Source organism: Staurois parvus, unplaced genomic scaffold (genome assembly GCF_062004578.1).
Source record: "Staurois parvus isolate SC_StPar_1 unplaced genomic scaffold, SC_StPar_1.0 ptg000592l, whole genome shotgun sequence".
Lineage (NCBI taxonomy): Eukaryota > Metazoa > Chordata > Amphibia > Anura > Ranidae > Staurois > Staurois parvus.
Genome location: NW_028318388.1, coordinates 1,074,799 through 1,100,051, shown reverse-complemented (window position 1 = coordinate 1,100,051; position 25,253 = coordinate 1,074,799). Strand labels below are relative to the sequence as shown.

General features: G+C 43.1%; 1 protein-coding gene across 1 annotated transcript in view; it reads left to right on the top strand.

Moving 5' to 3' along the window:
- ANKFN1 (ankyrin repeat and fibronectin type III domain containing 1) overlaps positions 1-25,253 on the top strand; it is a 925,115-nt gene that overhangs the window by 628,894 nt on the left and 270,968 nt on the right. Inside the window, exon 6 of the mRNA XM_089692527.1 lies at positions 9,506-9,619. Within this exon, the coding sequence (XP_089548653.1) occupies positions 9,506-9,619 (114 nt within the window). The remainder of the gene's footprint in view (positions 1-9,505; positions 9,620-25,253) is intronic.

Below are 25,253 nucleotides of genomic sequence, written 5' to 3'. Positions count from 1 at the left end.
CCTCCACCCAGCACCTCACTCACTGCCCTTGAGATTGCCAATCACTTCAAAAACAAGATTGACACAATTCGTAAGGACATTGCCGCAACTCACACGCCCTCTCAACCCGTCCCCTCTCACACAGCTACCCCCTCATCCCCCCTCCCCCTCGACATTACCCGCAGGGACTTCATCACTGCTCAAACTCCCTCCAACCCCGTTCCCCCTCACTCAGCTACCCCCTCATCACCCCTCTCCCACGGCCCCACCACTGCTCTGACCTCCACTCCCACCCCACCCTACATTCCTCATACTGAAGCTCCCCCAACACTCCACACCTTTGACCTTACTACCATCGAGAAAGTCTCCAAGATCCTCTCTGATGCCCGCCTCACCACCTGCCCCCTCGACCCTATCCCCTCACAATTCCTACGACCTCCCTCCCCCTCCATCCTACGCTCCCTCACCCACATCTTTAATCTCTCCCTCTCCTCCAGCACTTTCCCCTCCCCACTGAAGCATGCACACATCACCCCCATACTTAAAAAGCCCTCCCTGGACCCCAATGACCCGAACAACCTCAGACCCATCTCTCTGCTCCCACTTACATCTAAACTCGAGCGCCTCGTCTACACCCGCCTATGCTCTCACCTCAACAACAACAACCTCCTCGATCCCCTACAGTCTGGCTTCCGCCCCCTACACTCCACCGAAACCGCCTTACTCAAACTCTCCAACGACCTTCTAACCGCCAAAGCTAATGGCCACTATTCAGTGCTCCTACTCCTTGACCTCTCTGCGGCCTTCGACACAGTTGACCACCCCCTCCTCCTCAAAATACTACACTCCCTCGGCCTCAGAGATTCTGCTCTCTCCTGGCTCTCATCCTACCTGTCACAACGCTCTTTCAGCATTACCTATAATGCTACCACCTCCCCCTCACTCCCCCTCTCTGTTGGGGTCCCTCAAGGCTCTGTCCTTGGGCCCCTTCTCTTCTCCATCTACACCTCCTCCCTTGGCCAACTCATACACTCTCACGGCTTCAACTACCACCTCTATGCCGACGACACACAAATCTATCTCTCAACTCCCCACCTCACCCCCTCGGTCTCTGCCCAAATCACACACCTACTGAGCGACATATCAGATTGGATGTCGCTCCACTTCCTTAAACTGAATCTCTCCAAAACCGAGCTCCTTGTCTTCCCCCCAGCCCGAACCCCACCCCCATCGACTTCTACATCACATCCAACAACGCCAATATCAAACCCGCTCTGCAGGCCAGAGTACTTGGTGTCATTCTGGACTCCAACCTATCCTTCCAGCCCCAAGTCCAATCTTTAACAAACTCGTGCAGACTACACCTCCGCAACATCGCCAAAATCCGCACGTTCCTAACCCCAGAAACCACTAAACAGCTCATCCACTCCCTCATCATATCACGACTCGACTACTGCAACTCCCTCCTCACTGGCCTGCCTCACCGCTGGCTATCCCCGTTTCAGTCGATCCTGAATACGGCTGCCAGACTCATTCACCTTTCCAACCGCTCCATTTCCGCCACCCCCCTCTGCCAATCCCTCCACTGGCTTCCGATTGCGCAACGGATCAAATTTAAAATCCTAACACTGACGTACAAAGCTGTCCACCATACTGCCCCGAACTACATCACTGACCTAATATCCAAGTACCGCCCAGCACGCATACTCCGCTCCTCAAAAGACCTCCTTCTCTCTAGTTCCCTTGTCTCCTCCTCCCATGCCCGCCTCCAGGACTTCTCCAGGGTGTCACCCATCCTCTGGAACTCCCTTCCCCAACCCATCAGATTATCACCTACTCTCCTCTCCTTTAGGCGCACCCTGAAAACCCATCTCTTCAGGGAAGCCTACCTCACCCCCTGCTAACTTGCTGACCTCCTCCACTCTTCCTACCACTCCATCCCCCACAGCTATCTCCTCCTGTACCACTATCCCATCCCTTCTAGATTGTAAGCTCGAAAGAGCAGGGCCCTCGATCCCCTCATGTTTTGCATTGTATTGGTATTGTTCTGTCACATGTTCTGTCCCCCTTTGTAATGTACAGCACTGAGTGAACTATTGGCACTTTATAAATACTGTATAATGATAATAATAATAATAATCTTCAAACACAGAGGCACCAGCTAAGTGGCACCAACCATTTGCCCTCTTTGAAGGTCAGTAAGCTCTGACATAACTCTATATTACTAGCAGTGCACGCAGTGAATGATGAAAGTGAGGCTTTTCACCGGTTAGCTGGGTGTCTCATCACACAGCAGAAGCAAAAGAATGTTACATCACTTCTTCTTTCAACATGAAACATGTCTTCACTTTCACACCTGCAAATAATGTAGTGTTTCCTTTTTTTTTTTTTTTTTGTCCAACTCCTGTGCATTACTTATGTTACACTGATCATATTCACAATCAGGGGCGGACTGACCATTTGGAAACTCGGGCACTGCCCGAGGGCCTGGGGTCAGTAGGGGGTCCCATGAGATGCCCCTGGTACCTTTTTCATAGGCTTTTTTGAGTTTGGGCAAGGACACAGGGGCCCTATGATACCCTATTGCCCGGGGGCCCTGTGAGTTGTCAGTCCGCCCCTGTTCACAATGTTTAAAAAAAAAAAAATGCAGCTTCCCATAAGTATGATCGAATTAGCTGAATCATACATATCACATGCTATTAGATTGTAAAACTAAATTTATGAAATCCAGGAATTCTGTGTAATACATCCATACAGCAGTCTAGTGTTACTGGAGCTAAGTTAGATAAACAGAGGTCTTCATTGGGGCAAGATGACGTCATGGTCCTCTGCTGAAAGGGGGATCTACCGAGAGGTACCAGTTGCGTATATGGCAGACAGACTAAGGACAGGAGAGGAGGGAAGAAAAGACAGCTTGTTCACAGCACTGTAGAAAATGGACGAGTGGCCTAACTTGTGGAATCACAGACAAGCTTGTTCTGAGCAAAAGCCTGCTGAATAGAACTGGAAAGGTGTCTATCCCTTGCCAATGAGGACCACCCAGAGAGTGAAGACACAGCATGCATTCTAAAGAGCTGCTCTCTCTCCAGCTGCTAATTAGTCGCCCCAGAGACACTTTACATTCAGGATAAATGGAACTTGCAATGCATACCTCAAACCCTGCATATCTCAGGCACTGGATGGCCTTGTATTCCCACCATGGGCTGATATCACATCCTTTCCAATATTTCAACAACTAGAAGTGTGTATTTCAGGGGGAAAGGGATAAATTAGCATTAATGTCTATTTTAATTAGTGCGCTTGGCATTAAAAAATATATATATTTGTATTTGTTAACACAATTTTAAAGGAGAATTTGCCTTTTGTAAAGGAAAAAAAAACTGCTATAACAAGGTCGTCCAACCTTTTCATGTAGAGGGACACTTTTTGGTGCATCACTAATCCTGGGGTTCAGTGGTAAGGTTTGTACTGGAGTAATTACTCACTAAATATGTGCATTGGAAAAGCAACAAGTACTTTGTTTTCTGCTAAATTACTGTACATAACTAACTAAAAGGATTCAACACATTTTGCTGCTGATTATCTGATGCTGACAACCGTCAGTCCCACACAGAAATCTACTAGGGCCATGATCTCAGCACTGTGGAATGCTTTACTAATAGCAGAGGTGTTTAGATAAATAATTGCAATTGGGCTGATTTACTAAAACTGGAGAGTGCAATATCTGGTGCAGCTGTATATGGCAGCCAATCAGCTTCTAACTTCAGCTTGTTCACTTAAGCTTTGATAATAAAACCTGCAAGCTGATTGGTTTCTATGCATAGCTGCACCAGATTTTGCACTCTCCGGTTTTAGCAAATTAACCCCCTATATGTCTTGGTTTCTAAAACTGGAAGGGTTGTCCATATGTGTATTCGGTGAACTTCTTAAGCCAAATGCCCAAACTATATTGTTGATAGTTAATTTTTTACTTAGTTAAGCGGGAATAAATGGGTGTGGGTGCCTGCCTTGTTTGCAGTGTCTCCTTTACTGCAAGTCTCTGCCTAGTATTATTGGGATATTCCACTTCCTACAGTTTGCTAAGAGCAGGAATAGTAGTGATCTTACTTGCAGTGCCCCCTGCTGCTGATTTGTAGTATTGCCGTGCTACCATAAAATACCATGGTGCTCTATGAAAATTAATGTATTTTTAAGTTCAGGCCATAGGGTAAAGGACAGCAAGACAGGATCCTACTTTTGTATACAAAGGACCTGCAAACGAAAGAGTTTGGCACCCCACCAAAAGAAGGATTCCAATAAAAAAAAAAATTGTTTCCAATATTTCAAAATTATTTTAATTCAGAAATGCCTGAAATGTAGTTTGAACCACCAACTGGCTTCTCTTATCTTAGGGCTCCAAGATCCAAAAGTGATCTTCCAACTCTCCCTCTTTTTGCCCAAGAGTCTCTGTCCTCCTGTTGCAGCAGAGGTGTCTGTGGTTCTGCATTTTGTAATGTAAAATTAATTGGATGCCCAAGGTAGTTGAGAACAGTCAGATTTCTTGGACCTGAAGTTATGCGATAACAAGGTTTTACAGGATAGAATGCAGATTTTGCAGTTTTGATTGGCTGTGGTATCTTCCTGCCAGGGGTGGACTCACAACTCATGGGGCCCCCGGGCAATAGGGGATCATGGGGCCCCTGTGTCCTTGCCCAAACTCAAAAAAGCCTATGAAAAAGGTACCAGAAGCATCTCATGGGGCCCCCTACTGACCCGGGCCCTCGGGCAGTGCCCGAGTTTCCAAATGGTCAGTCCGCCCCTGCTTCCTGCAAAGTAGCCCAATAACTGCCCCAAAAATGTTAGTGGCATAGTTTCCTTTTGTGGCAACTATACATTGTTGTTATATTGACCAAATATGTACAGTACTGTGCAAACGTTTTAGGCAGATGTGAAGACATGCTTTAAAGTAAGAATGCTTTCAAAAATATAACTTTTAATTGTTTATTTTTATCAATTTACAAAATGCAAAGTGAGCAAACAGAAGGAAAATCTAAATTAAATCAATATTTGGTGTGACCACCCTAGGACAGGAGTGAAAAATTAGAAATGCTTTCAGAAATAAAAATAGTAATAGTTTATTTTTATCAATTATCTTATATTGTACGCCCCTTGAGGGTCAGGGACTTCTGTGAATGTACAATATAAATATATATATATATATATATATATATATATGTAAAGCGCTGCGTAAATTGACAGTACCTGAAATAAATAAATTAACAAAATGGAAAGTTAATGAACAGAAGAGAAATACAAATCAATATTTGGTGTGACCACCATTTGCATTATGGTGTGTGCAGGATACATTGAAAACAACTGTTTTCTATGCATCCTAATGTTAAGTCTACGTCGATCTATGCAGATCAGTGCAGCTCAACAGACGTGGTGCAAACAAGCCCTGAACTAGAATGTTTATTCTGCTGATATGTGTATGAATATGCTGTTTACTTAGACCTTGGTGAATTGAACATCTTAGGGGATCACCTCTATGGGAAAGCTATGCGTCTTATGCAGTTAGTGTTTTTAAGGTTGGCTGATTCTTGTGAGAAATGTTGAACTAAATGCCTTTATTTACATAGAGGTGTCCCATGACACAGAAACACCTTAAATAATACATGCTTCAAACCTTTATTTACCAAGTATTAGCAGCTCATCCTACCAAAAACAAATGTTACAAGTTTGAAAGTTCGTACTATAGACGATACTCTACCTCCTCCTGTTTAAGGAATTTTTTTTTGTTGAACTGTATGCAGATATGACTCTTCAAAATCATTTGTTTTAAAGTCGTGTTTATTTTTTATTGTGTTTAATATGTACACAATGAAGTATATTTTGCAAAAAGGGGGCACAGCCTAAATATAAATATATATATATATATATATATATATGCTGCACCCCCTTTTTGCAAACTGTAAATATGAGTGGAGGACTGTATACACTGTGCTAATGCAAGAGATGAGGTTATGTTGAAGAGTTGGGATGTAGCCGGGTTGTTGACATTAACCTCCCTGGCGGTATTCCGGGGTAAAGTTTCAGTGCCAAGAGCGGTAACCCCTAGCTACACTCGGGCTTACCATGCAGCGTTGCACAGGGATTCCCTACAGCGCTTACCTTGTCCTTCACTCCCACGATGCGTCCCCTGCAGCGTCCCCGGCCATCTCCTCCGGCCGATGCCGGCATCTGGCTTCCGGTTTCCGGTCCCTGTGACATCGGGACGTGGCGGCAAATTTGAAAATTAAAAAAAAAAAGACTTTTTTTTTTAAAACTATTATTTCATAGTAAAACATTCCTGTATCAAAGCATACATTTTGTACCTACTGCTTTGTCCTGTGCCCTGCCTGCATTTTGACTGTTCTTTCTGCCTGGAAACTTATAAAAGTCCACGGCGTCCAAAAAGCGTCCCTTTTAGGTCAAAATCGGTTTTAGAACAGCGATAGTAAATCAGAACCACTTGCAGAATTGAGTGATAATGATTCGTGGGGGAAATTCCTCATCAGACACTGAAAGCGATTTTGCGACTTTGCTCAGTGATGTGCGAACTTGGCGCTATATTTCACATTTCAGTGTTTTTGGTTTGATTATATTATTGAATTAAATTTATTATTATATTATTTTTTATGAGTATTTATTAAGTAATTACTAAGAATTGCAGGCCTACAATACATAACACCAAATTTCCTTGCAAAAACAAGTTACCGCTTTTGGTACAAAATTCCTGACATAATCATACCGCCTGGGAGGTTAATAGGGATGTTAAAACCTCCGAGAATGATAGTGGGTAGTTCAGAGGAGAGAAAGTAGTGTAGCCAGGTGGAGAAATCATCAATTCTATTAAGGATATAAATCCTGTATAATAATAATGTACGTTTTGTTAATCTCAAAGTTTTTAGGTTCACACTGTGCGAGGTGGTTGTGGGTTCAGGAATCACGGCTGTTCCCGCACCCGCAACCACCCACAGCCAAAACACGCTGCTCTGTATAGATGCGCGGGGCTGCCATTCATTCTTAATGGCACCTCAACCTGCAGTGTGTTTACTGGTGCAGGAACTGCAGGGAAATCACATGGTGCAAAAGCACCATTTTATTTCCCTGCGGCTGCGTTGTTAGCATGGTGCAAGCTCCTTCTTTTTTGTGGGAAACACAGACACAGCAACACATTCAAACGCAGGCCTGCAAACCGACACAAGTGTGAACCTAGGTTTACAATGTATAAATGTTTTTTTCATAAAAAGCCCAACCATGTTAGATCACATAGTCAAGTTACCTGCTATATAGAAGTGCAGCAGAGTGATTTTGCTTACTATTCCATGGGGAAGATTTACCCCTTTCACACAGGCGTTCCGTTTGTCCGTTTTGCATCCATCCGCTGATAGATGAAAGACAGACATCAATGCATCTCTATGGAAAAACACATGTAAATGGATTATCATCTGTTTACATCCATTTACATTTGCATCCACCAACATCTGGATCAAAGTCCTATTTTTGTTCATTTAAAAAACGGAACGGACGAAAAACAGAGGTAAATGAACAAAGGGTCTGTTTTTGCTTTGTTAGGGGATGTAAAAAATTATGTAGAAAGTGATGTAAACTGAAAAACTGAATTGTTTTTTCTTTGACAAAAATGTGACCGAGCTGATGAAAAAGACGGAACACCCATGTGAAATGTCCCTAAACGTGGTGCACACAGAACCTGGTGCAGCTCTGCATAGAAACCAAAAGCTTAACCACTTGGTAGCCGCGCTATAGCTGAATGACGGCTACAGCGCAGTTACTTAGTTCTGGGAGGGCATCATATGACGTTCTCCCAGAATGCGCTCTCCTGCTTGACACCACAGACACAGCTGATCACGTGATGAGGTAAAAGGCCAATCACAGCAGTCTTATACCACGTGATCAGCTGTGTCCAATGACACAGCAGAGCACGGAGTAAATACAGTTGCCGGTTATCGGTAGCACTTTCCTCAAGCTGTCACAGCGTGAGGAACGTATTGCCAATAACCGGTACCTGTCAGAGGGGATTAGCACTGATCATCAGGACACTGATGATCAGTGCCCTGCAGTGCAGCACACCAGTGCCACCCACCAGAGCCCAGCAGTGCCACTCAGTGGTGCCTCCCATCAGTGCCGAGCAGTGCCCCCCACCAGTGTCTCCCATCAGTGCCTAGCAGTGCCACCCATCAGTGCCGCCAGCAATGCCACTCATCAATGCCACCCATCAGTGCCGCCTATCAGTGCCCAGAAGTCCCGCCAGTCAGTGCTGTCAGTCAATGCCACCCATCAGTGTTGCCCATCAGTGCAGTATCATCAGTGCCTCCTCATCAATGCTCACCAGTGCTGCCTCATCAGTGCCACCTCATCAGTGCATCCTATTGGTGCCCATCAGTGATGCCTATCCATGCCACCGCCTCAGTGCTGCCTATCAGTGCCCGTCAGTGATGCCTATCCATGCCATCTCATCAGTGCTGCCTATCAGTGCCCATCAGTGATGCCTATCCATGCCATCTCATCAATACCACCCATCAGTGCCCCCAGCAATGCCACCCATCAGTGCCACCTATCAGTGCCCAGAAGTCCCGCCAGTCAGTGCTGTCAGTCAATGCCACCCATCAGTGTTGCCCATCAGTGCCCATCAGTGCAGTATCAGTGCCTCCTCATCAATGCTCACCAGTGCCACCTCATCAGTGCATCCTATCGGTGCCCATCAGTGATGCCTATCCATGCCACCTCATCAGTGATGCCTATCAGTGCCCATCAGTGATGCCTACCAGTGCAGCCTCATCAACGCACATCAGTGAAGGAGCAAAATTACCTGTTTGCAAAACTGTATAATAGAAACAAAAAAATTTTTTTTTCAAATTATTTGCTCTTTTTTTGTTTATAGCACAAAAAATAAAACACCCGATGGCTATTAAATACCACCAAAAGAAAGTTCTATTTGTGTGAAAAAAAATTATAAAAATGTCATATGGGTACAATGTTGCATGACCGCGCAATTGTCATTCAAATTGTGACAGCGCTCAAAGCTGAAAATTGGCCTGGGCAGGAAGGGGGTATAAGTGCCCGGTAGCCAAGTGGTTAATTGAACAAGCTGAAGTTAGGAGCTGATTGGTCACTACGTACAGCTGTGCCAGATTCTGTGTGCTCCAGTTTTAGTAAATCTCCCCCCACGTGTCTTTGCTAGTCTTCAGACAGAACTTTGGCAAAAGTTTTTACTTGAGAACAATATTCTGTCTGATTTGCTGTTCGTATTATTGGAAGAGCCTTTCAGCAAAGATGCGGACTGTAATGTTTGGCATACAGAGGGCACACCTACAGATCTGTATATCTAACCTGTCCTCGACGATTTAGCTGAGAAAATATTTGAGAACACGTCTTGAAAATCTTAAAATGGACTTATTATTTGACGTTCTATTTTAACTGAATACACTAACAATGTAGAAATGTATTTATGGAACAGGATTTTAAGTTTTTGTGTTTGTTTCAGGAGTTCCTGAGGCACCAACCAACGTGTGCCTCATGATTACAAGCAGTTCTTCTCTTACTGTCACGTTCCAAGAGCCTCTCAGTGTCAACTCAGCTGTTGTGACCAAATACAAAGGTAAGACTGGAGTCTTCTCAGAGATAAGTGCTGGGCTGTATTACTTATGTGGGTGACTACTTGTCCAGGTCACACCTGTACCCCGTATTTCTTGTATTGGCATGTGACAAACAGTAAGTGGGGGGTGGGGAAATACAAAGATAGATACCTGACAGCAAATGCAAACTCTTCCCTGCTTTATCCGAAACTAAAAAACTGCACCTTGAAGGGCAACAACCAGCAGCTGTAACTGCGTAAATAATCAAGTTCCTTGCTACTGTTCCATAGACTGCAGCTGATTGCCCTTGTTTGGGCTGTTAGTGGCTTACTTGCTGACATTTGCAACTGGGAACTTGCTGAGTTGTGGGTCACAATCTCCGTAAGATTACTGAATGAATTGTGCAGCGAAGAGCTTGATACCTAGGTTTTGGAAAAAAAAAAGGAGGTGTCAACAGAGGAGGATTGGATGAATAGAGTGAATCAGATCTGTCGGTGGAAAAACTGTATTATATGCATATAGATAAGATGGAGATATATTATATAAAGTGGTAAAAATGGGAAGAGTATAGAGAAAAAGTGAAATATGAGGACGCAACACCCTTAGAAATGGATTTTGGAAATAAAAGAAATGTTTTGTGTAGTGGAGAAGAGGGAAAACGCAGAGTGGGGGGCAGATGAGGGGTGGGAATGGGAGGGGGGGGGGAAGAGGGAGGGACGGGGAGTGGGATCTAGATAAATTATGTTAATGAGAAGATATCCTTCGGATGTCTTTTCTTTTTTTATTAACTGAAAAAGGTGAATGTGATTTGTATTTATTTGGTTGAAAAATTAATAAACATTTATAAAAAAAAACAACAAAAAAACCAAAAAAAAAAAACTGCACCTTTTGAAGGGCAACAACCAGCAGCTGTAACTGAGTAAATAATCAAGTTCCTTGCTACTGTTCCATGCACTGCAGCTGATTGCCCTTGTTTGGGCTGTTAGTGGCTTACTTGCTGACATTTGCAACTGGGAACGTGCTGAGTTGTGGGTCACAATCTCCGTAAGATTACTGAATGAAAGTGGTGGCTATCTAAACCCATGACAGCTCCATGTTAGAGGACTTCACACTGTCTAGTGTGAAAAATACAGACGTACCTCCGTTTATGAATTTAATACGCTCTGCGGGACTTTTTGTATTGTCAACAATTCGTAAACCGAAATGCGGTTTCCCTTAAGAATACATTGAAAACCAATCAATCCGTTCCAGAGGTCAGAAAAAAGTAAAAAAAAGCATTTTATCTGTTCAAAACTCTTTATAAAGTGCACTTTAAAGGCATAAATACTGTACAGGGACATCATTAAAAAAAATGTTGTAAATGCATTGAAAACCTATCAATCTGTTTTGTATTGCAAAAAAATTTTGTAAACCGAGGCATTATTTTCAATGGATTTTCATTTGTAAACTGAAAATTACGTTAACCCTTTTGAGGACCAAGGGACGTATTTGTCCCATGTTTTTAATTGTGTGTATCATCTGATTAAGAACTTAAAACTCTTGGTTTGAGTCAAAATATTAGTTCTTATCAACAAACAACAAATGGATCTAGCTTTTTGCCAATTATTTCATGAAATGGCTTAGTTACAGCAAATTAAGTGTACGAACTTTAAAAACAAAAAAATTGATTCTTTTGGCGTTCCAAAACCTTACGGTCCTCAAAGGGTTAACCAAGGCGTTCATAAACTGAGGTAGGCCTGTAGTTCAATACTGGATACTATATGCATCTCTATTCTTAGAAATGAAGCATAAGCCTCCTAATAGAAGTACGCCATTGTTGCTTTACTGGCTATTTTTTAACTACGCTTGTTCATTAGCATCATATAGACATAAGGAGATATTTATGGCCACAGCATACACTTTCATTTTAGAACATGAGCACTCTAATATCACAAACAATCGTATTTTTACAATCTAATATAAGCTTAGTTGAAAAATCTCCTTTCATGTTGTGAGTTCTTACTATCTGCCGGCCATTTCTTTCTACAACTTCCTGGATTTTCTGCATGCTTTGCAGCTTCCCTTTTGCTGTTTACTTTCCATTTCTAAGGACTGCATATCCCTAAGTACTGCCTGCAAGCAGTGATTCCTGTCTTGGCTCCGCCTTCTGAAACTCCTCCTGTCAGAACCTCTGTGGTTCAGAAGGCAGGCTCCGTGAAATGTGTGACACAGTAGTGCCTACTCACAGGACATAGTGACTAAGTGTCACAGAACTCAAGGAAGTAAATATTGGGTATTTCACAAAGTAAGTTTACACACTTTAAGATTGTACCAGGGGCGAACTGACCATTTGGACACTCGGACACTGCCTGTGGGCCCGAGGTCAGTAGGGGGCCCCATGAGATGCCCCTGGTACCTTTTTCATAGGCTTTTTTGAGTTTGGGCAAGGACACAGGGGCCCCATGATCCCCTATTGCCCCGGGGCCCAATGAGTTGTCAGTCCGTCCCTGGATTGTACATATTAAGAGTAGGTTAGAAATATTTGAAATACAATGTGGAAATTAGTGTCTGAGTTTACATTTTGACCCTTAATATACTTTAATAAGTCACTAATGAATCAGACATTCAGATTGGAACCTCTGAGTTAACTTGCTGAAGAAATTACTAGAAGTAATAACATTAATGGTCCAGCTCATTTGTAGTTTGCTTATATTATTTTCAATCACACCCTGACGAAGAGGGTGTTTTTGGACCCCTGAGACACGTTGGATATTCTTTGGATTGACCCCATGACTTTTATTGGAGTACAGTTGTATCTGGCTGTCTTAGCAGTGGTGTGGCTCTTCTATTTCCATTTTTTATACATTATACTACAAGCCAAAGAGACCCTGGAGATCCTCTAGGGCAGTGGTCACCAAACTGCGACCCACAGGCCAAATGTGGCCCTTTGCCTGACTTTATTTGGCCCATGGATCACTATTCTTCCCACTGTCAACAAGGTTGGGGCACCATTCTTTCCACTGACACCAGTAGTGGGGCATAATATCTCCCACTGACACCAATGGTGGGGCACTGTTTCTTACACTTAAACCAACAATGGGGCACTATTCCACCCACTGACACCAACAGTGGAGCACTGTTTCTTCCACTGGCATCAATGATTGGGCACTATTTGTCCACCAATATCAATGATTAGGCATCATCCCACCTCCTAGCCACATGGACTTTGTAATTTTTTGCTCCTACTGGCCACAAAACCTGAGAAATTGTTTATGCCTGCTGACACTGGGACATTTTCTACTTCCACTGGCCACAGTCCAACCCCCTAAAGTTTGAAGGACATTAAACTGGGGTGCAAGGTGTAGAAGCCACTTGCCAACCGGACCAACCAAATTATCAGCATTTATTCTTTAGGATAGCAGTAACAATAAGCCTTACGGGCCCAGTGCTATTTTTCCACTTTCCTCAACATATCTACACTGTGACTGAACTATTTAGAATCATGTACATTTGCATTTTTTATGTCGTCTTTTGCTGCTGCATTTTTACTTAGTACCCTCACCAAACACTCTTTATGATATTGGTTGGTAGCAGAAAGAGTGAAGCCTGTGATGAAATGTGTCATCATGTGTGCCCCGGGTAGCATGATATCTGTATACAACCATGAATTAGTGCATGTAAGTTTCCCTTTGTTCTTTATTTGGTCTTTGCGGGTGTCTGTTTTTCTACCCCTCCAGGTCCAGATTTGAACCGGACACCAGAATATATTTGCATTATATTGAGTCTTTGGTTCAACTGGCTCTTTGTTCCGTTTGAGATCAAAAATGAGACACGTTATGTTTTTCGTTTTTGTGCTAATGAAGGGCAAGAGGTGACTGTTAAGATGGGCACACTTATGGTTTATATTACACCTGTCACAGTATGTTATGTTTCAGCCCACTGGGTAAGACGGATGGAAGAAAACGTACAAACTTAATCAATCAGAGAACAAAGTTATTAAGTACAAAAATATTTGGTCTGTACATATTGCTCAAGGCGCTGTTCTAATTCTGTTAAAGATGGAAATGTGAAATAGTTCTACTTATTGGAACCTAATGATGCAGAATGTGCAGGTATTACATCCTTCCTATGTGTCTAAAGTACACCGGATATGCCCCAAAATCAATCCCAAATGCCTCACTATTTAAAATATATGTGATTTATTGTTACAGTGTGCTTTGTCCTGTATTTATATAGTATCAAAATATGCAGCCTGGCTTTCAAGAGTTGATTTAACACTGAGGTAACTTTTTTGTCCCGATGCATCTCAAAATAACCTGTGAAGATAGAAATATGGATGTTGTCACTTATTTGGTGTAATCTGCCAGGCTGCTATCTCAAAAGCAGGTCAGGCATAGTACTGCCACTCACTGAAGAAGTGATGAATAACACGCTTTTAACTCTTTTATCCATCACCCCAAATATTGATAGTAGAGAGACGAGTAATATGGGACATAAACTGTATAAAACACCAAACTCTCCTTGTTCAATATCTTGCAAACGTTTTCAACTCTCTATCCAAAGGATCACATTTTTCATCCTCAATCATTAGAGGCACATATTTATTTGATTCCTAAACCTGACAAGGACCATTAATTATGTTCTAATTTTTGCCCTATTTCTTTGATTGGGGTGAACCTTAAAATTCATACAAAGGTCCTAGCAAATAGGCTCCAACCCTTGCTCTCACATTTTAGTTAATTTTGATCAAGTAGGTTTTACACAAGGTAATGAAGTAAGGGATAATACCCTAAAAACAATTCTACTAATGCAATATGTATATAGACATAAAATCCCAATGTGTTTTTTGACAATAGATGCTGAGAGAAAGCTTTCATCAGCTGGAAGTTTTTACAGCTCACCCTTTCGCAGATTGGTCTGGGACCTAATATGTTAGCAGGTGCGGACTGACCATTTGGAAACTCGGACACTGCCCGAGGGCCCGGGGTCAGTAGGGGGCCCCAAGAGATGCCCCTGGTACCTTTTTCATAGGCTTTTTTGAGTTTGGGCAAGGACACAGGGGCCCCATGATAACCTATTGCCCGGGGGCCCCATGAGTTGTCAGTCCATCCCTGTATGTTAGTAAATATTACTATTAATTATTACTAATGTTAGTGTAATTGCTCTCTATTCACACCCTTTCACTAGAATTAGTTCATATGGTTCCCTTTCTCCTGTTTTCAAAACTAGAAATGGTACCCTTCAAGGATGCCTGCTTTCCCCCCTTCTTTACACCTTAACAATAGAACGCTTTGCTGTGGCATTACATCAAAATCTAGTATAAAGGCCTTCATATAGGCTATCCAAAATTTGCATTGTTTGCTGATGAGCTTGTTCTATACATGACATGCCCGCACCTTTCTATGTTCTCTATCTTACAAGTAATTCAGCAATTTGGTCTTTACAGTAAATTTAAGATGAACCTTTTTGACTCCCAGATCCTGTCTCACTATCTTCAACACAGCTACAACCAATAGGACTTAATTTTCCCTCTAAAATGGTAGTAAACTCATTTAAAGCGGAGCTCCACCCAAAAGGGAAAGTTCCACTTTAAGTACTGCTCCCCATTAAGGATTGGCACCTTTGGGGGGGCGGGTACCCGAATTTGACAGGTACCCGCTCCCACTACCAGTCTGATCACCTAGGCATTGGTATGCCATTCCTTCAGAATGCATGTGCCGGTGATGTCACTGGCTGCTGATCCACAGAATATCTCTTAAACAGTGAATGTTTAGGAGATATTCATTTTAGCTACAGGTAAACTTTATTATATGCTTACCTGTAGGTAAAAATAGAAAACAAGAGTTTACTACACTTTAAGATATGCTCCTTCTCCATATGATATCTGGGATCTCACAGTCCTATGAATCTATCAAACGTTTTCTCTTTAAACTATCCTAATATGTTAAATAAAGTCTGAATAGAACTTAAGGTTTACTCAGAAAAACATTTGCCATGGTTGGGTAGGATCAATGCCCTTAAGCAGGATGTTCTCCAGAAGTTCCTCTATATTTTCCAGACTCTACCAAGCGTTGTCTCGATGATGTAGTTTAAAACAATAAAACGGCTGCCTACTGTTTTTAATTTGGAATAATCATTGTCCCTGAATATGCTACAAAACACATCATTTTCTAAGAGTAAGGGAGGGGTGAGCGCCTCTGATGTTACATCATATTATCCACTTAATGCCAAATGACGCACATGTTCATGATTTGGAGTCAAGTGGTTGCACTGGAATGATGACTGCACCTGCACGGTACCGTTTTTTATAGCTGACGGTCGGCTGTCTGGTAATAGTGATTCAGCAGCTAGTTAGCCACTCAGATTGCTATTACACATAGCGGGTGGGAACGTTCCCCCCCATCCCCGCCACCATCTACGGCTTTAAAGGGCTGTCCCATCCCACTGAGACACCCAATCGACCAGCTGGCACTTCCACTGGCTAATCATAGAACTAAGGAAAGAGCGGAACCACTCCATTTGACTCTGTTACAGGGAACCGGAAGCAATGACCTTACATAACTTCTGCTCTACCTGAATATAAATGTCGCAATTTTTAAAAAAGAAAAGCATTCGATCACACTGATCTTGGTCTGATCAAATGCTTTTAAGGGCAGAGGAAGGATTTGGGGTCTCGATGACCACAGATCTCTCCATAAAGAGTACCTATCACAACCTGTCTCATGCCTATTGATGTCACAAAGGATGTTTATGATCTATGTGAATTTTAAGTCCTCTATAAATATACAGCTATGACTGCTTTTTACACCTTTTCTTTAAATTTCTAGTGGTTGTGTTTTAGTTGTAGTGATATTTTATTCATTGTAGGTAGAAGCAGCTGTTGTGATGTTGTTGCTTGCACTAAATGACTATCCCTTGGAAATAGCAGTGCTGCCCACTCCATGCAGTGACTAATATGAGTGTGATCGGCAGTGACCTTGCCAACCTTGGCACACATCACCAATATTTTCTTCCGCGGAGGACTAATATTAAGGGAAATCATCACTCTAGGGTCTTCAGTCATTGGAATTTATTCTATGTGTAGTACAAGGGATGGACTTGTTTAAATATTCTGTATGCCGTTCAAGTAAAATAAAACTGAGAGCTCAGCCTTTGAACTGTGTATCTCAAACCAATGCAGCCAACATCACACATTCTCAATGACAAAACAGGCGTTGGTTAGCTTAATGAAAGTATAATGAAGCCAAGTGGTAACCAGAGGAGGGTGGGGGTACAGTTATTTGACTCAAAAGTTCTTTTTTTTAGATTTCCAGGGAAATGTAAAATCCCCATAAAGTTCAATATATAATCATGAAAAATATTGCTTGTTTGTAAGTGTTGTGTAGTTCTTTAGAACATTGTTTGAAATTCAAATAATGCCACTGTTCATGTCTTTACTAATTGCTAAAATGAAACAAGGTATACTGCTGGGGTGCAAAATATGAAATTCTGATTGCTCTCTATCTTTATCTGGCCAAATAAAAGACTTTAAAGCTGTATTATTCACTTAGGGCTCATCCACATGAGCTTACAATATTCTGCGGTTAGATCCATAACTTATACAGATCTAAGCACAGCAGTATTGTATTCTATGAGCCGACTTGCACTGCTGTGTATTAGTCTACAGAGTTTAAACCAAAACTAGAAATAGTTCATGGCGTTGCCTTTGGTCCTATTTTTACAACACTGTATACATGTAAAAGTTTGTTCTAATGTCTTCTTTTGTCTACCGTACATGAACCATTGATTGCCGTAACTGCTTTGGTCTGACATGTAAATATGAACATTGGGTAGCCAGCGGCACTGCCGGAGCTGATTACATAGTGTTGATGTTTGAATCTTCCCCTTTATTGAGTAATTCATATGCCAGCTGAGCTTGGCCTTCATTGACTAAATGCCAAGGTCATTATGGCCACACACCACACAAATGACATATATATATATATATATATATATATATATATATATATATATATATATATATATATATATATATATATATACCTTTTTTAACAGGATCTTGCTGAGAGTGTAGATTTTTTTTTTTAAACTCGCTTTTATTGAGCATCCCGCATCTGAAAATGACAGCGATGACATTACAGAGAGTAGTGCAATAATACAATTCATGAAAAATTAAAGTGCAATAAAAAAGAAACCGCTTCAGTCTAAGAAATATCAGTTATATCGTGCTGCATGTATCTCTAAGACAATAGGACTTTAGAGGTCAGCTACTCTTTGTAACCTTCTAAGCAATACTCAGGGAAATCCCCAACTAGTGTCTTAGTCACCTATGGTCCGTCAGGATCAATCACTTGTACTCATGATTGGCCTTCTACACACTTAATAACAGATAATATTTATTCCAATAAAGATCTCACAGGTCCATAGTTGTCATTCTCAGAGTAGTTAGCCAGCGATTCTATGGGGGGATTTACTAAAACTGGAGCACTCAGAATTTGGTGTAGCTGTGCATGGGAGCCAATCGGCCTCTAACTGCAGCTTGTTCAATTAAGCTTTGGCAATAAATCCTGGAAACTGATTGGTTTCTACGCAGAGCTGCACCAGATTGTGCTTTCTCCAGGTTTAGTAAATAGCCCCCTATATATTTTCAAATTTTGCAGGTGTACCCTGGTGACTATAAATATTTACTTGTCCATTGTGATAGCGGTGTATTTTGATTTGCCCTAGGCAACACAAACATCGCCCCCCCCTCCAAATGAGAGAGAAAAAAAGAGAGAGAGAAAGAAAAAGATGGAGAGAAAGAGAAAAAGGGAGGGAGAGAGGAAGGGATGGAGAGCAAGGGAGAGAAAGGGAGGGATTCGGAGAAAGAGGGGGAAGAGAGAGAGGGAGGAAGACAGAAAAGGGAAGAGAGAGAGGGAGGAAGAGAGAAAAAAGGGGGGCGAGAGAGGGGGGAGAAAGAGGGAGGAAGGGAGAAAAAGGGGGGAGAGAGAGGGAGGAAGGGAGAAAAAGGGGGGAGAGAGAGGGAGGAAGGGAGAAAAAGGGGGGAGAGAGAGGGAGGAAGGGAGAAAAAGGGGGGAGAGAGAGGGAGGAAGGGAGAAAAAGGGGGGAGAGAGAGGGAGGAAGGGAGAAAAAGGGGGGAGAGAGAGGGAGGAAGGGAGAAAAGGGGGGGCGAGAGGGGGGGGAGAGACGTTGTATGATTGTCACCCTCACCTGGCAATAATAGAGAAGGATGAGCTGCCAGGGCCCACTCTTTCAGTTGCAGCCTCTTCTTAACCTCCTGTCATAGGAGCTGTGCTGTGCCCGGATGTCTGCTCGCTGGCTCCTTGGTGATTTCACTGCAAGCAGACCCAGAGGAAGATGGGGTGGAGCTGGAGCATGGGTCAGCCATGGGGGGGGGGGAGATCATTGATCACCCAGGGGGAAAGGAATGGAGGACAAGTGACAGCTGGGTGGTAGTCAGCGGAGGTATAAGCAAAGGATCGGGGAGAGATCAGCAGATATTGTGTGCTGGAGTTCCCGCACTTCACCAATGTGTGTATGTGAGCTCTCCATGACATAGTCAGCTGTCTGCTATCAGATGATTGCCCCTCGCCTGACTGCCTGCCATGTCTCCCTCCAGGTGAACTCTTCACTCTCCCTGAAGATTGGCCCTGGTGCCGGCCTTGCTCACCTGCTACATGAATCCCTTCTTCCGGGGGGGGGGGGGGGGCGAGCCTCGGCCATAACACCCCGGTCACATCAAAGCCGATTTTGAAATCGTGCGACTTACAATGAAGTCACACGATTTCAAAGTCGAGTGACTTGCCGATTTGAGGTGCTATTTGCAAGACATCCAAAACAGATGTCTATGTAAATTGCAACCAAAGTAGTGCGTGCACTACTTTAGAAATCGGTGCGGCTCCGACCAAGTCGGACCCACACCGATATGACCGCTCTAAGCGGACAATAGGGTGCGACTTGGCATATGATTTGCAAGTTGCATGGCATGTAAATCACATGCTAAGTCACACCCAACGTGACCGGGGTGTAATAGTATAGTGGCCTGCATCATTGTCTGTGGTAGTCCCCTCCATCAAAGGCCTCGTTGTACACCCACAATTTTGTGGATGCAAAATATCAACAAAAGGGTGTCTAGTTATCTAAAGGTGTAACCAAAAAGGTTATCTGGGGCAAAGTCTAAACAGATATTAAAAATCTATAATAAAATTGTTGTAAAGGCTCATTCTATGCATGAAGGTAAAAAACCTTTTGTGTGCATCTCCCCTCCTAATACTTGAGCCACCTCTGGATCCAGTAATGTGCATGAGAGCCTCTGCTCTCTGGGGACTCCCTCATTGCCTGAGATGGCTCCCGATGCTGTCGATTACAATGAGCCAATGAGGAGAGAGGGAGAGTGGCGCTGAGCCGTGGCTCTGTGTGTGAATGGACACACACAGCAGTGCCTCCAGAGTGAGCCTGCTTGGGTGCCCCCATAGCAAGCTGCTTGCTCTGGGGGTACTTTGCAGGAGGGAGGGGCCAGGAGCACCTGCAGGGGACTTTGAGAAGAGAAGGATCAGGGCTGCTCTGTGCAAAACCATGGCACGGAGCAAGTAAGTGTGACTTTTTTTTTTTTAAATTGCCTTTAATGTCACTTTAGGGTAAGGGAGGGTTATAACCCGTCAGATTTTTGTTTTCCCTCCATCTGTGTCCCATTTCAAAGATTTCCCTCTCACTTCCCTTCCCATAGCCAAACAGGAAGTGAGAAGAAATCCCTGCAAATTAACGGTCCCCAGGTCACCAGAACAAGTGTCCCCATTGGAAGATTTCCCCTCTTTTCCTTTTCTAGGGACAACCCAAAATTTGGGATTTTCTTTTACTTTTAATGAAATGGTAAACAGGACAAAGATGATGAATCTCCCTAACGGGGGCACAGACAGCAGTAAAAACTGACAGGGGGTCTTTAAGAAGGGGATTCCAGACTTTCCCACCAGGTATGCCAGAAGAACCCACAAGATCTCTCCAGTAAAAAGAGGTGAAGTATAGATTGCTGCCAATATACACATCAAAGGAAACCGCTTACAGTTTATAAAAACCTAGCAGCCCTCGTTATCAGTCTACAATCCGTGATGAAAGGTTAGGGCTTTATCTACCAACACACTAACCTCACAATGAATACGTGGAATGATACAGAACACATATCCCATCCAGGCTTTGGTGATGTTCTGCAAGAGTTCTGGGTCAAATGCATTTCCTGTAATCAACATATCGCTGGACGGTATTTCTGCAGGCTAGAGAATATTTGGGTGCGTTTCGTAGGTCGCCTAGTCTTCTGTTAGTTTCATCTTAAGATGCTCCTTCCCATCCAGAGAGGAGGATGTGGTCACATAAACAGTGTAAAGGATATTGGCTGCAAATCAGAGTGATCAAATGTGGAAGATAAACTGTTCTAACAAACAAAACAGTACTGTACAAACTGTTCTAACAGTTCAACCGAATTAGTACAACCTTTTGTTACAACAATTCACACATAGAGGAAGGGATAGACATATTAATCTTTCCTACATGCCAAAAGGGTCTGGGTGAAAACAAAGTAGGGGGAAAATAGAATATATCACTCGCAGTAGACTCCCAGAGATCTCCTCCAGTGGATCCAGAGGGCTGCTACAGAGAAATATTTCGTGAAAATTTTGCTGTCAGGTCAAACCCCCACATATACCCAATGAAGTGACTGGCCTCAGGTGGTAAACAGAGATGAAACACATCCTCCTGCATAAGTTGTACCTGTTTATCTGCAGTCTTCCCTTCTCTACATCCATTCAGTGTGCTGAATTTATAAAGCTTTTCTGAGAGTTCAGAAAAAAGGGCACAGAGAGCTGAAATTGCACACTGCAGACCTCAGTGAGGAGAACTCTGAGAGTTGGTTGGAGGGGGACCCCCCCCCCCCCCCACACACACACACACACACACACACACAACACACAGGAACAGAACTGCGGCTGTCAATCTACTGTCTACTGGAGGTCCCTCCCTTGTTACCATTTTTCTTATGCTGATAGATGAAGCAGCAGACAGAAATGGCACTTAGTCTTCTTATTTGGGACAAGTACACAGGATAGAGGGATATGCTTTGCTCATATTTTATGTCTGAGGTTTACAACCACTTTAACACCCCAGTCACAGCAAGCCTTTGAAATCATGCTACTTACAGTGAAGTTGCACAGTTTCAAAGTTGGGTGAGATGCCGATTTCAGGTGTAATTTGCAAGACATCTGACACAGATATTCAATAGAGAAGATGGGACTTTCAGGGTACATGAACATGAATACAAAACATATTAAAAAGTTATATAATTTTTATTTCATATTTTTGTAAAAAACACAAAAGGAAAAAAATACAGAAATATAAAAATTTCAGTACTAAAAGTAAAACTGAGATTCAAACTTGGTTATGTAATTGCAGTTACTCCCTACATGTTTCGCCCTCACGGGCTTCTTCAGGGAGGATTTTTAAGAAGAAAATTCTACCGCCGAAGCAGTCTGTTGAATGCTTTTGAAGGGATATAGGTATAACCTAACAAAGATCTAATTGACCTATATGTCCACAACCATAGGAAAGGAAACAATGGACATCAAATATCCATCTGTTGAAACTTGCAGAGAGATATAAAAGTATATTCTGTCTAAAGGTCCAGTTGGCCTATAATGTCCAAAATAGTTGAAGAATATAGTGGGCATCAAATATCCATCTAAGCGTAACAGGTTAAGGTTGGAGAATATAATAGGCATCAGATATCCATCTGTTAAATATTGCAATTCAAGTAGCAAGGACAATGTGGGGAAAAAAGATTTAATTGAAGATCAATTTCCAATTCCACCACTAGGTGTCAGCAAAGGACACCAGTCCAAAAGATATTGGCTTCCATCAGATCCAACACCGCCTCCAAGATACTCAGCGTGCACTGGTGATTAGCAGAATGTCTATGCAAATCGTACCAATATATCACCAGAGCCATTTACTACTTTAGAAATCGGTGCGTCTCCGACCAAGTCAGAACTGCACTGATTTGACCATTCTAATTGCGGACAATAGGGTGCGACTTGGCATACGATTTTCAAGTCACAAGAGCTTAGAGAATGTGGTAAAAATTCACTTTGCTTAGGAAACTCAATCATATTCAAGGGATTTAACCACTTGCCTACCGGGCACTTTGCTGTTGCACTTTGAATGACAATTGCGGGGTCATGCAACACTGTACCCATATGAAATTTTTATAAGTTTTTTATTTTTTGCACTATAAATAAAAAAAAGCAAAAAGTTTGAAAAAAAAAAGTTTTACATTGTTTCTATTATATAAATTTGCAAACAGGTAATTTTTCTCCTTCAATGATGTGCGTTGATGAGTTTGCACTTATAGGCAGCACTGATGGGCAATGATGAGGTGGCATGGATAGGCAGCACTGATAGGCTGCACTGATGAGGTTGCACTGATGAAGCGGCACTGGTGGGCATTGATGAGGAGGCACTGATGATGTTGCACTGATATGCAGCAATGATGGGCGGCACTGACTGGCTGCACTGATGGGTGGTACTGCTGGGCACTGGGTGGCAAAACATGGTGTCAACCCCCCCGTGAACATGATACAAGACATAGCCAAAGATTGTGGCCATATCTGTGCTCACAGTGGCGCGGGAGTCTCCAGCAGCCATTGATGGTGCAGGGGTCCAGTCTCTAGTACTCTGTGTGGCCGTGCTCACGGTGGTGTGGTGGAAGTCTCCAGCAGTCATGGATGGTGCAGGGCAGGGGTCCAGTCTCCAGGCCTCCATGTCCATGCTGCTCACAGTGGCATGGTGGTGGGAAGGTGCAGACTGTGATCCTGTTTCCAGGTCAGAAATCAGGAGGTGTGCCCCCTGCCACGTTGCCGTGCTGCTGTTTATTCAAACATGGCGCCATGCGGTGCCATGACGTCACTGACTCACTGAGCATTTGTCCATCCCAGCCAAAAATGGCTGAGCATGTCCAAGCCCAGCCAGCTTTGGAACTGCGCATGCACAGTTCCAAAGTCGTTCCACGGCCATATTTTTTACAGACAGTTGGTAATCTTGTCACTCCTCTGGTAGGTATCACCTGGGTGCGGTCCCCATCCCCGCACCCCCATAGCGATGTCACTGGTGCTCTGGCCTAGCAACATGAGCTCTGCAGCAGATGACTTTAGGGGAGCAGAGAGAGCACTGACAATGGCTAAAATGCCTGGGTGCTGACATCACCCACCACCCTAAAAATAGGTAGTTATAAGCATCTTCCTTTCACAGGGTAGTTAGAATAGGATTTAGAAGGGTGGGCTGAGCATACTTTAAAGCTGGAATTTCAGCTACTAAAGAAAAACTTTTTTTTTTGTCATTTTGCATTATAGTAAGACTAGGTTCTCATGCAGGATGCAGGAAGGTGTGTAAATCACACGTGTTCCAACAACCGCAGGCAGCTGCACAAAAAACATGCTGCTTTTAAGAAACCTTGCTGGGGCAGCATTAACCTAAACCTAATGGCGCCCCCACGCCATGCAAAGGGTGGTACGGTTTCCCACATGTGGAAACACATGGTGACAAAGCACCATGCAGTTTCTGCACAAACACATTTTTTTATAAAGGTTCGGGGACATTTTTTCCTGCAGGGAGCACAGGTATAGCAGCCCAATCAAATGGATCGGATGCTGTACCCTCAAACACTGCACACAGATCTATGAATATGTGAACCTAGCCTAAGGGATGGATATAGCCCCTTTCAAAACTTTTTTTTTTTTTTTTTTTTGCCATCAGTGTCAAGAAGTGAGAGGAAATCCCCCAAAAGTGAGGGAATTCCAGAATATCAACAGGACCACCAGAACTAGCGTCCTCATTGGAAGATTTCCCCTCTATTATGGCTCTAGTGTTGTGACTGGAGTCACTTTGGGTGGGGGGCCCATGGAACCCAGCTCACTTTAGAGAGGTGGGGAGACCCCTGTCTCAGCTCCCCATATCCCTCTTATGTGTAAGTCACCCTGTGCCTGTTAGGGGTGCAGGGTGGAATGTCCTGCTATTGTGTAGACATGTATAGGTGGGGGTTGTTCATTGTTTAATGCCATGTGGTTGTCCCATTGTTCTATTGTGTGTCTTGCTTGGGAGCAAACTATAATGGGATGTATGTGTTTGTGTATTGGCTTGGCGGGGGGTGTCTGCTGTGTGGCTCTTGTTACTAAATGTATTGCCCCGCCCTGTGTATATATCTTGTATCTGTGTTAAAATAAAGCAGTCTATTTCCTGAGTTATTTCAAGACTGGTCTCGTCTAGTCTTGTATGGTCAGCGGTGGTGTCTGTGTTCGGACAGGGAAGCAGGAGTCTAACGGAAATACCCAAGTGCAGTCGGGGTCCGGTTCCGTTACAAGTGTCAACCCACAATTTGTGATTTTTTTTTTTACTTTTGATGATAATAGAAAACAGGACAAATACAGAGAGTGAATCTCTTTAACATGGGCACAGACAGCAATAAAAACCTGACAGGGATACTAATCCATCTCCACTCTATCCAAAACTATAAAACAAAGTTTTGCCTTTAGTTACACTTTAAATGATTAATTGAATGAGCATCACAGTATGTCTTTAGTTACCATGGGAGGATTCCCTCCATATTGGAGAGTTTTTCTCTTACCTCTTGTTGGGTTTCTA